The 13,617-nt window shown below is 40.2% G+C and overlaps 2 protein-coding genes across 3 annotated transcripts in view; one reads left to right on the top strand and one right to left on the bottom strand.

Annotated features, from left to right (window-relative positions):
* Positions 1-13,617, bottom strand: part of cntn5 (contactin 5) — a 344,921-nt gene that overhangs the window by 234,342 nt on the left and 96,962 nt on the right. The window lies entirely within an intron of this gene.
* Positions 1,432-8,624, top strand: LOC117594800 (complement C1q-like protein 4). Of its 2 annotated transcripts, none has more exons than XR_004576048.1 (3): positions 1,432-1,511; positions 3,501-3,626; positions 8,081-8,624. XR_004576048.1 is itself a non-coding variant. In XM_034293806.1 (3 exons), the coding sequence occupies exons 1-3, from the start codon at positions 3,327-3,329 to the stop codon at positions 8,362-8,364; spliced, it is 459 nt and encodes a 152-aa protein (XP_034149697.1). In that variant the 5' UTR covers positions 3,314-3,326; the 3' UTR covers positions 8,365-8,624. The 2 variants fall into 2 exon arrangements, 1 of the variants encoding a protein (XP_034149697.1); XM_034293806.1 differs by lacking the exon at positions 1,432-1,511 and adding an exon at positions 3,314-3,375.

Genomic DNA, 13,617 nt, shown 5'->3' on the forward strand with positions numbered 1-13,617 from the left:
TAAGCTGACCAATACTCACATCTCCACTTATATCAAGCTTATAGTGACAAATGTATTATGGACATAAAAATAACCCATGTTGGTTGCTTGTGACCTCCTGAGAATGTTGATATATGTTTGGGAAAAAATATAAGAGGACTTAAAGAAACACCATGAATTTGATTTGGATATTTATGTATTATATTTAAAACATGTCAAAAGCTAGCCTTTGTTTTGTACTTTCCCTCAACAGCCTTATGTTATCTTCCTGATATGAAAATGATCACATAACACATCCACATAACACGTCCTTGACTGGACTCACTAGATGGCTCTCATACTGATCAGTGGTTGAGCATGGATATGTCTGAGGAAAATATTTATGCCAATGAAGTTGATAGAAGAATGAGTAATGAAGATGAATGTATCTATGAGGTAACTACAGACATGTCTCCTGGCTTCAGAAATGTGACAGAAAAAGCAGTGTTCCATAGGAGCAGAAAACTGCCTCCTATCCCAGGTAAGAAACACCCAGCGAGTTTGAATGCCTGTTTTTGCGCAAACACGTTAATTTGTAATATTTATTTCACTATAAATTCTTTGACTTCACAGGTTCGGACAGCTCATGGAAGAGGCCCTTCCTAATTGCTACAATGTGTCTGGGGCTGCTGTATGTTTTTATGCTGGCTGGGATGATCAGCCTGTCTGTCTGCTGTAGGTTCAGCTTGTACAATTCATCTTACAGTCATTTATTTGTGTTTAACAAGTTTAACTAGATGGTAGTTTTCAATTAATTTGATACTGATAATGCTCACTCGTAAAATTCCCAACTAAAGTAAATTAAATGCAAGTTTGAATTAGGTTAGAAAAATTGTATAGCCCATGCAGTAACCCCAGCACATGAAAAACTAAGACAAAAATATCAACCACATTTTGTGACCAAATGTTCATGTATCTATAGATTAAAACATTTGTTGACATTATAGCAGATGACTGTGGATGATGCAAAAGATCCAGCAAATCATGTTGCAGTAGGATATGTTAATTTCCACAGTCCTGAACTTAGTTATGAGCTTGGAGGGTGTTACTATGTACAATATACTCTCATAAGTATTTGTCTAGTCCCGGTGGGGGAGGGCAGTGTGACTCAAGTCCCGGTGGGGGAGGGCAGTGTGACTCTAGTCCCGGTGGGGGAGGGCAGTGTGACTCTAGTCCCGGTGGGGGAGGGCAGTGTGACTCTAGTCCCGGTGGGGGGGGGGGCAGTGAGACTCTAGTCCCGGTGGGGGAGGGCAGTGTGACTCTAGTCCCGGTGGGGGAGGGCAGTGTGACTCTAGTCTTGGTGGGGGAGGGCAGTGTGACTCTAGTCCCAGTGGGGGAGGGTTGAGGGTTGTGTCACAGGTAACTTTCTTGTAAGCTGATGTTGATCACTCTACCTTTCCAACCCCACACAGACATGAACACCAAGGGAGCTTTGGAGACCAAGGTGGCTGCATTAGAGAACTACAACATTGATCAAGATAACAAGAGAACAGGTGAGATGAAACAGTATAGTTCCTTTGTTATCTCTAGTCTATGGTATCACAACATTCTAAGCATTTAATTGGAATACACACAACACAAGGTTGAAAGTTCAGTGTTCTGTTTTTGTTGATAATTGGATATAAGATCTAACTAAAGTGTTTTCCCCTATAAACCTAACCCCTTCAAACTGGAGAGGTTTGGGGAGTTGCCACACTGGGAACCTCGGGAGAAATTAGTGTTACTGCCCCACTTTACGACGGAACAACTTAATACATTTTCTTCAGATTGTTGGCTCAAGGATTTGATCTCACAACATTTCTATTATAACACTTAGAATTGCTGGCATAACTGACCAACCACCATGTGGAACCCTAATTACTTTTAAGGAAACTTGCAATTTAGAAAAGTTATAAGCAGTTGCTGTAGAAATGCTAGCATGCTCAAAAGCACTTCATAGCATGAATCGACAGTTTATCAACATAATATTAGCCCCTTTTAACAACGCATCATGGCAGGAGTTACATGCATTTGAAACTGGGATTGCGTTTTAAGTAAACATATCCCAGTGCGATTATTCACGATTACATTCAATGTCAACATATCAGAAGGACTGTTCACCATTGGAACCCGGACGCTTGGGACAGTTATTACAGGGTTCCCGCGGATCCTTAAAAAGTCTTAAAAGGTCTAAACATTAAATCAGGAAAATTAAGGTCATAAATTGTCTTACATTTACTGTAAATTTGATGTAGGAATTACATTTGTAGATGGTGTGTTTAAAGCTGATGGGGAAAATTGTCATACACAGTGGCACGGCAGGTGAAACGTTAGTGTGTATTTGTTTGATTAACCGCCATTAATATATTTTGCAGCGTGTCGTCTTTTTGTTGTCGCCAGTAGTTGCTAGATAGGGATGAGCCGAGATGGGGATATGCAGGTTTAGTGAAAAATAGTAGGAGGAAGATACACTTTGGAGGTGGTTGGTGCCGGCAGGGAACGAGTACGAGGCAAGTTGCAATTTGGTGTACCTAAACCACAAAATTAAGAGAGCACCAGAGCTACACCACATGTCTTGCGGAGAGTTTGGGGTGGTGTTACAAAACAATGGGGGGATATTGAATGGTTTACGTAGGAGCATTCAGCGATGCCATCAGCCTTCAAACCTTTAGGAATGCCCCCATTGAAATAAATGACTGCTGCTACACTGCTCGCGTTGTGTCACGTCCAGTGGCAGCATCCAAGCTTCACGAAACACTGTGGTTCAATTCTTGATGGCCGAGAAGCGCGTTCACTCTTGTGAATTGAAATAAGAAAGATTGATTTTTGGGGCCGGATTGGGTGTATTGACTCATAAAAAAATCATACAAATAATGGTAACTGATATTAACCCAAATTACACATTTGGGCTTCTGGCAATTTTTTAGTCTGCCTATTTTCTGGACTGAAGTTTTTTAGGAAGATGCCACAGAAGTAGGATGATGGACGGCGAATTACTAATCACTGAAGTGGAGAAGTAGAGGTTTTGTATGTCCAAATTCACCCCTAAAAAAGACATCACCATGAATGAGCAACTTAATAATTTTGAAAAACGTTATTAAAAACAAGGTTCTTCATCTGCTCTTCAGATGGCAATGCAACGCGATGCATACAGTGTTCATACACCGTTGCAAAAAAATGTAAGACTCAATAAATGATCAAAGAATTGTTTAGAAATGTTTTGGGTCTTAAATATTATTTGCTGATGTACGTTAGGCACCAACATAGTGGCAAAACGTTAAGGAGCAACTTAATAGCGAGCCGTTAGGGACCGAAAGAACAGTGTGTATATGTTGATAATGAACATAATTGCACCAATTTCTGTTCAGTTCTGCTACGGTAATTTTCAGCACTTTTTAATCTGAACAGTCCTTTGTAAAATAACAACGATAATTGTTATTATGATAATAATAATGATAAATACTGTTTTTCATCATTTTAACATTCTGTCCTCTGTTATAAAGCATGTCAAGTGGTGTTTGCTGCTTCTCTGGGAAACCGTGGGCAGGTTGGTCCGTTCAACACCTCTATCACCCTGGACTTTCAAGATGTATTGGTTAACACAAGAGGAGCCTACAACTCAACCACTGGTACACAAACACACACTCTCTCTCTCACACACACACACACACACACACACACACACACACACACACACTTATCCATCCATAAAATTCATTAACTGAATAATTCAACAATCTCCATTTCAGTCCCACTCAGTGAATTCTCCAGTGTTAAATCAGATTTAGAGTGTAAAAAGCGGGAAGAATATAATAGGACCAGTGGTAAATACTTTAAAACTGGTTCCAGTGTAAAACCGGTTGTACCCTTCCCAAAGTCCCTAGACTTTTATGTATGATTTTGTGTCTTAGTTCCATTTTTGCTGGACCGTGTAAGCAGAGCCGGCCAAGAAGAGCAAATGTCTCTTACTGAGTCACTGACTGACTGACTGACTGACTGGCTACCCCTTGTTAAATAACTAGTGGTTAGAGAAGCGGACATGTGAACTATAGGTCCCGAGTTTGTATCTCCTTGCAGGTGAAGCAAAGTACGCATTATGAATTATTCCGTATAGACGAAAACTTTGCTCGCTAAAACCGTTAGTATCTACATTATAGTAAGCCTGAAATAAAACAGTTTACAGTTATATTGCAACTGTTTCTGGTGGATTTTCGAAGTGCCTGCATTTTGGGTCAGGATAGGCAAACACATTTACTGGCTTAACAAAGTAGTTACATTATAGTAAGCCTTAACTGAAACTGTATACGGTTATATTGTGACTGTTTCTGGCATTGAAAGTTCATCTTAAGACTCGCTAGCAATTCCAGTAAGTTACTATTCCAATAAGTTAGTAGATACCAGTAAAGCTGATTACTGGCTAATACGCTATTAAAACGGCCAGTGGAAAAAGCAATACAGTTCATAGACGCTATGGTGGAGGTAAACTTGGTAAGAAACGTTAGTCAGTTTAACTGTATCAATATCATCCACGAATGGCCAACTAGCTGTTAAAATGGCCAGTGGAATCAGAGGATTTGTTCACGATAGAGACAAGAGGCTATACTAACACCCAGCAAATATACAATATACTCTTTCCAGGTGGGAGAGGACAGAGCGTGTCGTCAGGGCGATGGCATTGTCCGTAGATCTGTTGGGGCGGTATGCAAATTGAAAGAGGTCCAAGGTGTCAGGAAGGGTGGAGCCAATGTGGGTTCTGACAATCCACTCGAAGCACTTCATGATGGTGGAGGTCAGTGCTACAGGGAGGTAGTCATTCAAGCAGGTGATGGAATGTTTCTTTGGTACAGAGAAAAGCAAGGACATTACCATTAACCCAGGGCTTTTGGTTGGGAAATGTACAAACAGTTACTCTCTGTAACCTATCATGATCTATAACCTGCATGAAGAGGGATTGCCAGGGATTAGAAGACTACTATGCATCCATACCTCAAGCATGTTTCCAACTAGTTATGGTGAACCAAAGCATTCTGGATTATTTGAGGCTTGCATTGAAAATTACCTGAAGCTGTTAAATACAGTTCATGGTAGTGACATCATCTGGTCAGAAATAACAAGAAAAGGAACAAGGCAAGCCTAGTTCAGCCGGCCCGTGTTTAGAAGGGATGAATGTTGTTGTCCTCACTGGATTTACGCCATGAAGCATGCAGTGAAACGTGTGCCGAGTCTCGACGCAGCGTCTAGGCGTTAGATCGTTTTGTCACACATTAACATTGCGCCAAATTTGAATATTACACTCGACACAATTAAGCCTTGTGTTAAACTGACAAATGTTTCTTATTAAATTTACTTCCACCACAAAAAGGATCTATGCAATGTATTGCTTTTGCCACTGGCCGTTTTAACAGCATATTATCCAGTAATAGGCTTACAAGTATCTACTAACCTACTACTTGGAATAGTCATAAGAACTGAACAAATGCTAGCGAGACTGAACATGCAATTTACACTGCGAAAGCTTTTCAATTACTTGGCACAAAAACATTTGTTTTTCTTTAATACGTGAATGACATTGATACAATAACTATCAATATAGGTGACGATACCTGACTGAATTGAAAAGATGAGAGAATCGTGGAAACCCCTCCTCTTTTACAGCCCAAGGGGTTGTCTTCCGCTAAATTGTGCACTTTAAAGTAGCCTATTTGTTAAATCCAGTAGGCTGCTTAAGCACATCCGTTCCATGGCCTGTGCACAGATGTAGGTCAAATGTAGGTCTATAACATCCCTGAGCCACAGAGCTTCTGAAATTAATTTGTCGTCACCTCACACAAAGTCAGCCGCATTGGATATCATGCGATTGCAAATAATATTTTCGGAATGTATTTACAACAGTCCTAACCACCAAGCCTTGTAACATAAAAGCATTTGATCGCATATCTCCATTGAAATATTTATAAAATAAGCTACCTGGAAGTTTAGAACCTCAAACCATACAGCAGGGTTATTCAAATCTTACACTATGATCGAGGGCCAGAGCCTGATGGTTTTCTGTTCTACCTCATCATTAATTGGACCCACCTGGTGTCTTAAGTCTGAAAATGTCCCTGATTAGAGGGTTGCAATGGAACATGGAGTGGAACTGGCTTTGAGGGCCAGGTTTGAATACCCCTGCCATACTTGCTGTGAAAAGCGGTGAACGCTCAAGTAACCTTTCTTAAAGCAACTGCAAAGCATAGCCATTTTGAATGATAAGATGTTTGTTATTTTCTTGTTAGCACTGTTAACTACAGAAACCTAACATGCACTGCTTAACTACAGAAACCTAACATGCACTGCTTAACTACAGAAACCTAACATGCACAGTAAGTTCAAAAACTTTTTTATTGCTGTTGTTCATGGTGGCCTACCCACATTTACTTGTGATACTATTTTCTGGAGACTGAATAATTTGGTAACTGTTGAAAAACCTTAATTCTTATATTACACATTTTGTGAGTCATTAAACAGAGTGCTATTACAGTAAACAACAAGGTCCCACCATGATATTGAGATGGAATAAGGAGCTTCCTTATTAACTGAATCAATTAAATGAATAATTTATTGAAATGATCCGAATATTTTCAAAGAACTGTACTGAATGACTCAGTTCACTTTAGTGATTCGGAATGGCCATCACTAGTTCTGCTAGTAGGGCTCAATGTCCCGCCCGCAGAATTAGCACATTGGTTACACATCACAAGTAAATAGCCAATCAACACTGCATGTCATATTTGGGAGCGAGACGTAGGAAAAAATGCGGAGGTGAGAATGCAGACTTTGCTATAAACATCACAATAATCTGAACTGAACTTGCATCAAACATTACCCTCATTATGATCTTTTTCTATGATGACAATACCCAGTTTACTTTTTTTGTGCACTGACGTTACTCCACCGAAAATGTCTGAACTATTGTTTGGATGTAACCTATATAGCAGAAAAACAACTCTGGAAATCGATTTTTATGATACGCCAAAGTCCCTGCCTAATGCTACTTGTTGCAGTAAAAGATAGCCAACGCTAACGTTTGAGTTTATTTATGTAGTGATATTTTTGCGTAACAACGTCAGTGCAATAGCTAATTAACGTTCTTAGTATAGTAACAATTAATATATAACAGAATCCTCGCCCGAATTGTTTTTTATGTTTTTACATGATGGTACATATAGCTAGGTTTAGCAAAAGTAACGTCAACGTTGCTAATGTTAAATATTTCACCTCCGTTGGTTGCGATAGAATTGTGCTGCCTATTTGCACTTTACTGGCTATCAAACCACTTGAATGTGAGTGTTACACCAGTAGTTAATGAGTCTTTAATTTATTAGCTAACGTTATTCGAATGCGATACTTATTGTAACTTCAACAAGTTTATTTGTTTACCGTAAATGTTGTCAGCTGACTAGCCAAAAACGTGACATAACATAATTCTTGTACATCACTTTTACCAAGGCTGGTCGTACTCTAAGCATGACACAATACCAGAAATACTCTGCTGGTAATGTTTGGTTCCCTGTTATCATGTTAATACATTACGTTCATAGAATTGGAACCAACACAAAGGATTTCAAATGCTTTTGTGCTGATATAAGTGAAGCATTTTTGTGCTCTAATAATTTAAGCATATTTTTGTTATTTGACCCTCTTAACTTTCTCTTTTGAAACTCCCTTTCACTGCAGATGTCTACACCCCAGAGAACCCTGACAAAGATTGTATATAGTAAAATGCTTTGGGCTATTTAGTTTATTATTATTATCAATATCAATTTTAAGTTCACAAGAAATGCTTCTATGAGCCCCCTGCACTTTATTCTTCAAAATGTTTAACTGTTCTGTTTTCTATTGTTGAAAATATATATTGGCCCCAAATATCGGTCATTGGTCTCCTTGATCACTAATAATCAGAATCAGCCCTTAAAAACGCATATCGGTCGACCCATATTTTTTACGTCTCTAATTTTTACACTCTATGCTGATTTAACTCTGGAAAATGTGCCATGTATGAATCCCAGTGACACTACAGTGTCATGTCCTGTTGTTCCCTTAGGCATCTTCACAGCTCCTGTGAGGGGAGTCTACTTCTTCATGTACTCTGGACTCAGCAACTCCACTGGAAACATGGGACTGTTGCTGATGAAGAACAACAATTACAACGTAATTGCAACCTTACAGCATGTTGCCGGTGATCGCATGGAGACAGCTACCAACAGCATCTCTCTGATCCTGGATGTTGGGGACACAGTTTCTTTACAGCTCTCGGGAAACACCTGGATTTTTGATAATTTGTTTAGATTCACCACATTCATGGGTCAACTCCTCTTCCCTCTCTGATTTACCACCTCCATTTTCCCTGGATAGAAGCTTAGTGGCTAATCTCACTGTTGCACACTCACAAAACAATAAAACAAACTTAAATTGGCTAGTTTACTATGCTTGCCAAGTATGTCCAGTGACACTTACATGTTTATCTTACACTCTTCTCCATTCAAGGCCAGACAGCTCTAGGAGGATTACGAGACAGGAAGTATACCTAAGTCTTGTCAGCTCAAAGAGCAAATTTTCCTGACATGTTTTATTTAATTGCTTCTTTATGCATGCAGTCAGTTTTTGACTATTAAAAACTTTAATTCAGACATTGATGTCTCATCCTTGGGGTCCAGGATTTATTGATTTGTGGGGAGTGGGGAGAACAAGTATTTGATACACTACCGATTTTGCAGGTTTTCCTACTTACAAAGCATGTAGAGGTCTGTAATTTTTATCATAGGTACACTTCAACTATGAGAGACTAATTCTAAAACAAAAATCATGAAAATCACATTGTATGATTTTTAAATAATTAATTTGCATTTTATTGCATGACATTATTTGATCACCTACCAACCAGTAAGAATTCCGGCTCTCACAGACCTGTTAGTTTTTCTTTAAGAAGCCCTCCTGTTCTCCACTCATTACCTGTATTAACTGCACCTGTTTGAACTTGTTAAATGTAATAAAGACACCTGTCCACACACTCAATCAGACCGACTCCAACCTCTCCACAATGGCCAAGACCAGAGAGCTGTGTAAGGACATCAGGGATAAATTGTAGACCTGCACAGGGCTTGGATGGGCTACAGGACAATAGGCAAGCAGCAACTGTTGACGCAATTGTTGGCGCAATTATTAGAAAATGGAAGAAGTTCAAGATGACGGTCAATCTCCCTCGGTCTGGGGCTCAATGCAATATCTCACATCGGGGGGCATCAATGATCATGAGGAAGGTGAGGAATCAGCCCAGAACTACATGGCAGGATCTGGTCAATGACCTAAGAAGAGCTGGGACCACAGTCTCAAAGAAAACCATTAGTAACACACTACACCGTCATGGATTAAAATCCTGCAGCGCACGCAAGGTCCCCCTGCTCAAGCCAGCGCATGTCCAGGCCTGTCTGAAGTTTGCCAATGACTATCTGGATGATCCAGAGGAGTAATGGGAGAAGGTCCTGTGGTCACACAGCCAGGGCAACTAAGGAGTGGCTCCGTAAGAAGCATCTCAAGGTCCTGGAGTGGCTTAGCCAGTCTCCAGACCTGAACCCAATAGAAAATCTTTGGAGGGAGCTGAAAGTCCATATTGCCCAGTGACAGCCCCAAAACCTCAAGAATCTGGAGAAGGTCTGTATGGTGGAGTGGGCCAAATTCCCTGCTGCAATGTGTGCAAACCTGGTCATGAACAACAGGAAACGTATGATCTCTGTAACTGCAAACAAAGGTTTCTGTACCATAAATTAAGTTCTGCTTTTCTGATGCATCAAATACTTATTTCATGCAATAAAATGAAAATGAATTACTTAAAAATCATACAATGTGATTTTCTGGATTTTTTTTTCTGGACCTCTACATGCTTTGTAAGTAGGAAAACCTGCAAAATCGGCAGTGTATCAAATACTTGTCCTCCCCACTGTATGTGTCATTCTCATCAAACCATAAATACAATTCATGTAAAATTAATCCAACTTTGGAGTACTGTGGGAAATATGATAATTACAGATGTGCTTTAAGTAAAATGTGTATGAATTTAATCCCCCTACTTTTGGACAAAGCCAGCGTCTAAAAGTCCTCATTACTACAGGAATTTAAATAAAATGAATGATAACATGTTTGGTTTAATCTCAATTAATGACAATCTAAGAAAGGAAATGTGCCAGAATTCAATAACCCTGGTTCAGTCATGGGTGAAAACTATAATTCCTCTGAAAGACAATCTGGCAAATATTGAGATGGATATAAAAGGAACCATTGTCAAAGTAATTTGAGACTGGTTTCAATGTATAGTGCTTTTACTATATCACTGTTGATTTAACACTGTAGAGAGTTTGATGTCTGGTGATTATTATGCTATTATGTGTCGCACACTTCAGGCACTCATTGGATGTAATGGACATGCAAGTTCTAAACAGGACATAATTAAGCCTATTTTTTTGCCATTCCCCCCTTGAGTTAGTGCAACAGGCCCTGTTTTAATATGACCTTCAGTCTGGCATCTCACCCAGGATGAGCTAGCCAAAAGAATGCCTATGAAGCGAAGAGTTTTGATACATATTGGAGTAAAGAGGAATTTATTTGTTTATTTGACCTTTATGGGTCTCTAAAAAACTGGATCGACAAAAGCACACAGCAAATTCTCCAGTGTAAAATCAACACGGTTCAGGGTGGATGCATGAATACACTGAAACCATTGTAAAAATCTAATACCAGGTACAGTTAAACCAAAATGCCTATTTCCCACAAATGTCTTTTTCATTGCTGTCTGTGACAGAAACATGTTTGTTGCATTCATCAGTTTTTGGTCCTACAGAAAAATTATAAATGTTTTAACAGTATCATACAAATTTCAAGGCCTATGCTTACCCTAATGCAATGCCTGAACCTCATTAACAAAACTTTGAACCACAAACCATACATTTTCAAAGCATCTTGTATTGGATGTCAATTTTTTGTAATTGTATATTTCACATGTGTGTGTACTTAATATTGATTGATATATTAATCTTGTAGTGTAATGAGAAATGTCTGTTCAGGAGGAATGGAAGTATTTGACAAAAAGGAGCATTTGGCCACAACCAAGTCTCTCTTTGTGGATGATGTTGTCATGTTGGCCCCTTCAAACCAGGACCTTCAGCATGCACTGGGACGGTTTGCAGCCGAGTGTGAAGCGGTGGGGATGAGAATCACTACCTCCAAATCCGAGGCCATGGTCCTCAGTCGGAAAAGGGTGGCTTGCCCACTTCAGGTTGGTGGAGAGTGCCTGCCTCAAGTGGAGGAGTTTAAGTATCTAGGGGTCTTGTTCACGAGTGAGGGAAGGATGGAACGGGAGATTGACACACGGATCGGTACAGCTTATGCAGTAATGCGGTCGATGTATCGGTCTGTTGTAGTGAAGAAAGAGCTGAGCCGCAATGCAAAGCTCTCGATTTACCGGTCAATCTACGTTCCTACTCTCACCCATGGTCATGAGCTTTGGGTCTTGACCGAAAGGACAAGATCCCGGATACAGGCGGCCGAAATGAGCTTTCTCCGCAGGGTGGCTGGGCGATCCCATTTCAGTACAGTGAACTCATTGTCATGTTCAAGAAACCAATTTCAAATGATTTGAGCTTTGTGACATGGTGCATTATCCTGCTGGAAGTAGCCATCAGAGGATGGGAACATGGTGGTCATAAAGGGATGGACATGGTCAGAAACAATGCTCAGGTAGGCCGTGGCATTTAAACGATGCCCAATTGGCAATAAGGGGCCTAAAGTGTGCCAAGAAAACATCCCCAACACCATTACACCACCACCACCAGCCTGCACAGTGGTAACAAGGCATGATGAGTGGTACCCTGTGTGGTCTTCTGCTGTTGTAGCCCATCCGCCTCAAGGTTGTGCGTGTTGTGGCTTCACAAATGCTTTGCTGCATACCTCGGTTGTAACGAGTGGTTATTTCAGTCAAAGTTGCTCTTCTATCAGCTTGAATCAGTCGGCCCATTCTCCTCTGACCTCTAGCATCAACAAGGCATTTTCGCGCACAGGACTGCTGCATACTGGATGTTTTTCCCTTTTCACACCATTCTTTGTAAACCCTAGAAATGGTTGTGCGTGAAAATCCCAGAAACTGAGCAGATTGTGAAATACTCAGACCAGCCCATCTGGCACCAACAACCATGCCACGCTCAAAATTGCTTAAATTACCTTTCTTTCCCATTCTGACATTCAGTTTGGAGTTCAGGAGATTGTCTTGACCAGGACCACACCCCTAAATACATTGAAGCAAATCCCATGTGATTGGTTGATTAGATAATTGCATTAATGAGAAATTGAACAGGTGTTCCTAATAATCCTTTAGGTGAGTGTATGTTATAGGTAACTATGTTCTGTATTGTAACTGTATTACTGGATTGGAATAAATTGTATTACTTCCATATAGATTACGATGGCATTCCTCTTCATACTCAAGTTTGTAGGGCTACTGATAATTATACATACAGTGGATATAAAAAGTCTATACACCCCTGTTAAAATGCCATGTTCTTGTGATGTAAAAGAATGAAACAAAGAAATCATGTCAGAATGTTATCCACCTTTAATGTGACCTATAATGTGAACAATTCAATTGAAAAACAAACAAATCTTTGAAGGGGAAAAATAAAAAATAAACTCACAATAACCTGTTTGCATAAGTGTTTGCAACCTTAAACCAGCACCTTTTGATTTTATTACAGCACTCTTTTTGGGTAGGAGTCTATTAGCATGGCACATCTTGACATGGCAATATTTGCCCACTCTTCTCCTGTGCACAGCCCTCTTCAGATCACCCCACAGATATTCAATTGGATTCAGGTCTGGGCTCTGGCTGGGCCATTCCAAAATGATGATCATCTTCTGGTGAAGCCATGCTTTTGTGGATTTGGATGTGTGCTTTGGGTCGTTGTCTTTCTGAAAGGTGAATTTCATTTTAATTTTCAGCTTTCTAACGGATGCCTGAAGGTTTTGTGACCAAATTGCCTGGTATTTGGAACTGTTCATAATTCCCTCAACCCTGACTGAGGCACCGGTTCCAGCTGAAGAAAAACAGTCCCAAAGCATGATGTTGCCACCACCATGCTTCACTGTGGGTATGGTGTTCTTTGGGTGTTGTGCAGTGTTGTTTTTGCACCAAACATACCTTTTGGAATTATGGCCAAAAGGTTCAACCTTGGTTTCATTAGACCATAACACATTTTCGCACGTGCTTTTGGGGGACTTGATGTTTGTTTTTGCAAACTTCAGCCGGGCTTCACCCAACCCCATAGCCCATTCATGTGAAGAATACAGGAGATTGTTGTCACATGTAACACACAGCCAGTACATGCCAGACATTCCTGCAGTTCCTTTAATGTTGCTGTTGGCCTCTTGGAAGCCTCCCTGACCAGTTCTCTACCCGTCTTTTCATCAGTTTTGGAGGGACATCCAGTTCTTGGTAATGTCTCTGCTGCGCCATATTTTCTCCACTTGATGATGACTGTCTTCACTGTGTTCCATGGTATATCTAATGCTTTGGAAATTATTTTGTACCCTTCTCCT

This window comes from Esox lucius, chromosome 1 (genome assembly GCF_011004845.1).
Source record: "Esox lucius isolate fEsoLuc1 chromosome 1, fEsoLuc1.pri, whole genome shotgun sequence".
In the NCBI taxonomy this organism is placed as follows: Eukaryota; Metazoa; Chordata; class Actinopteri; order Esociformes; family Esocidae; genus Esox; species Esox lucius.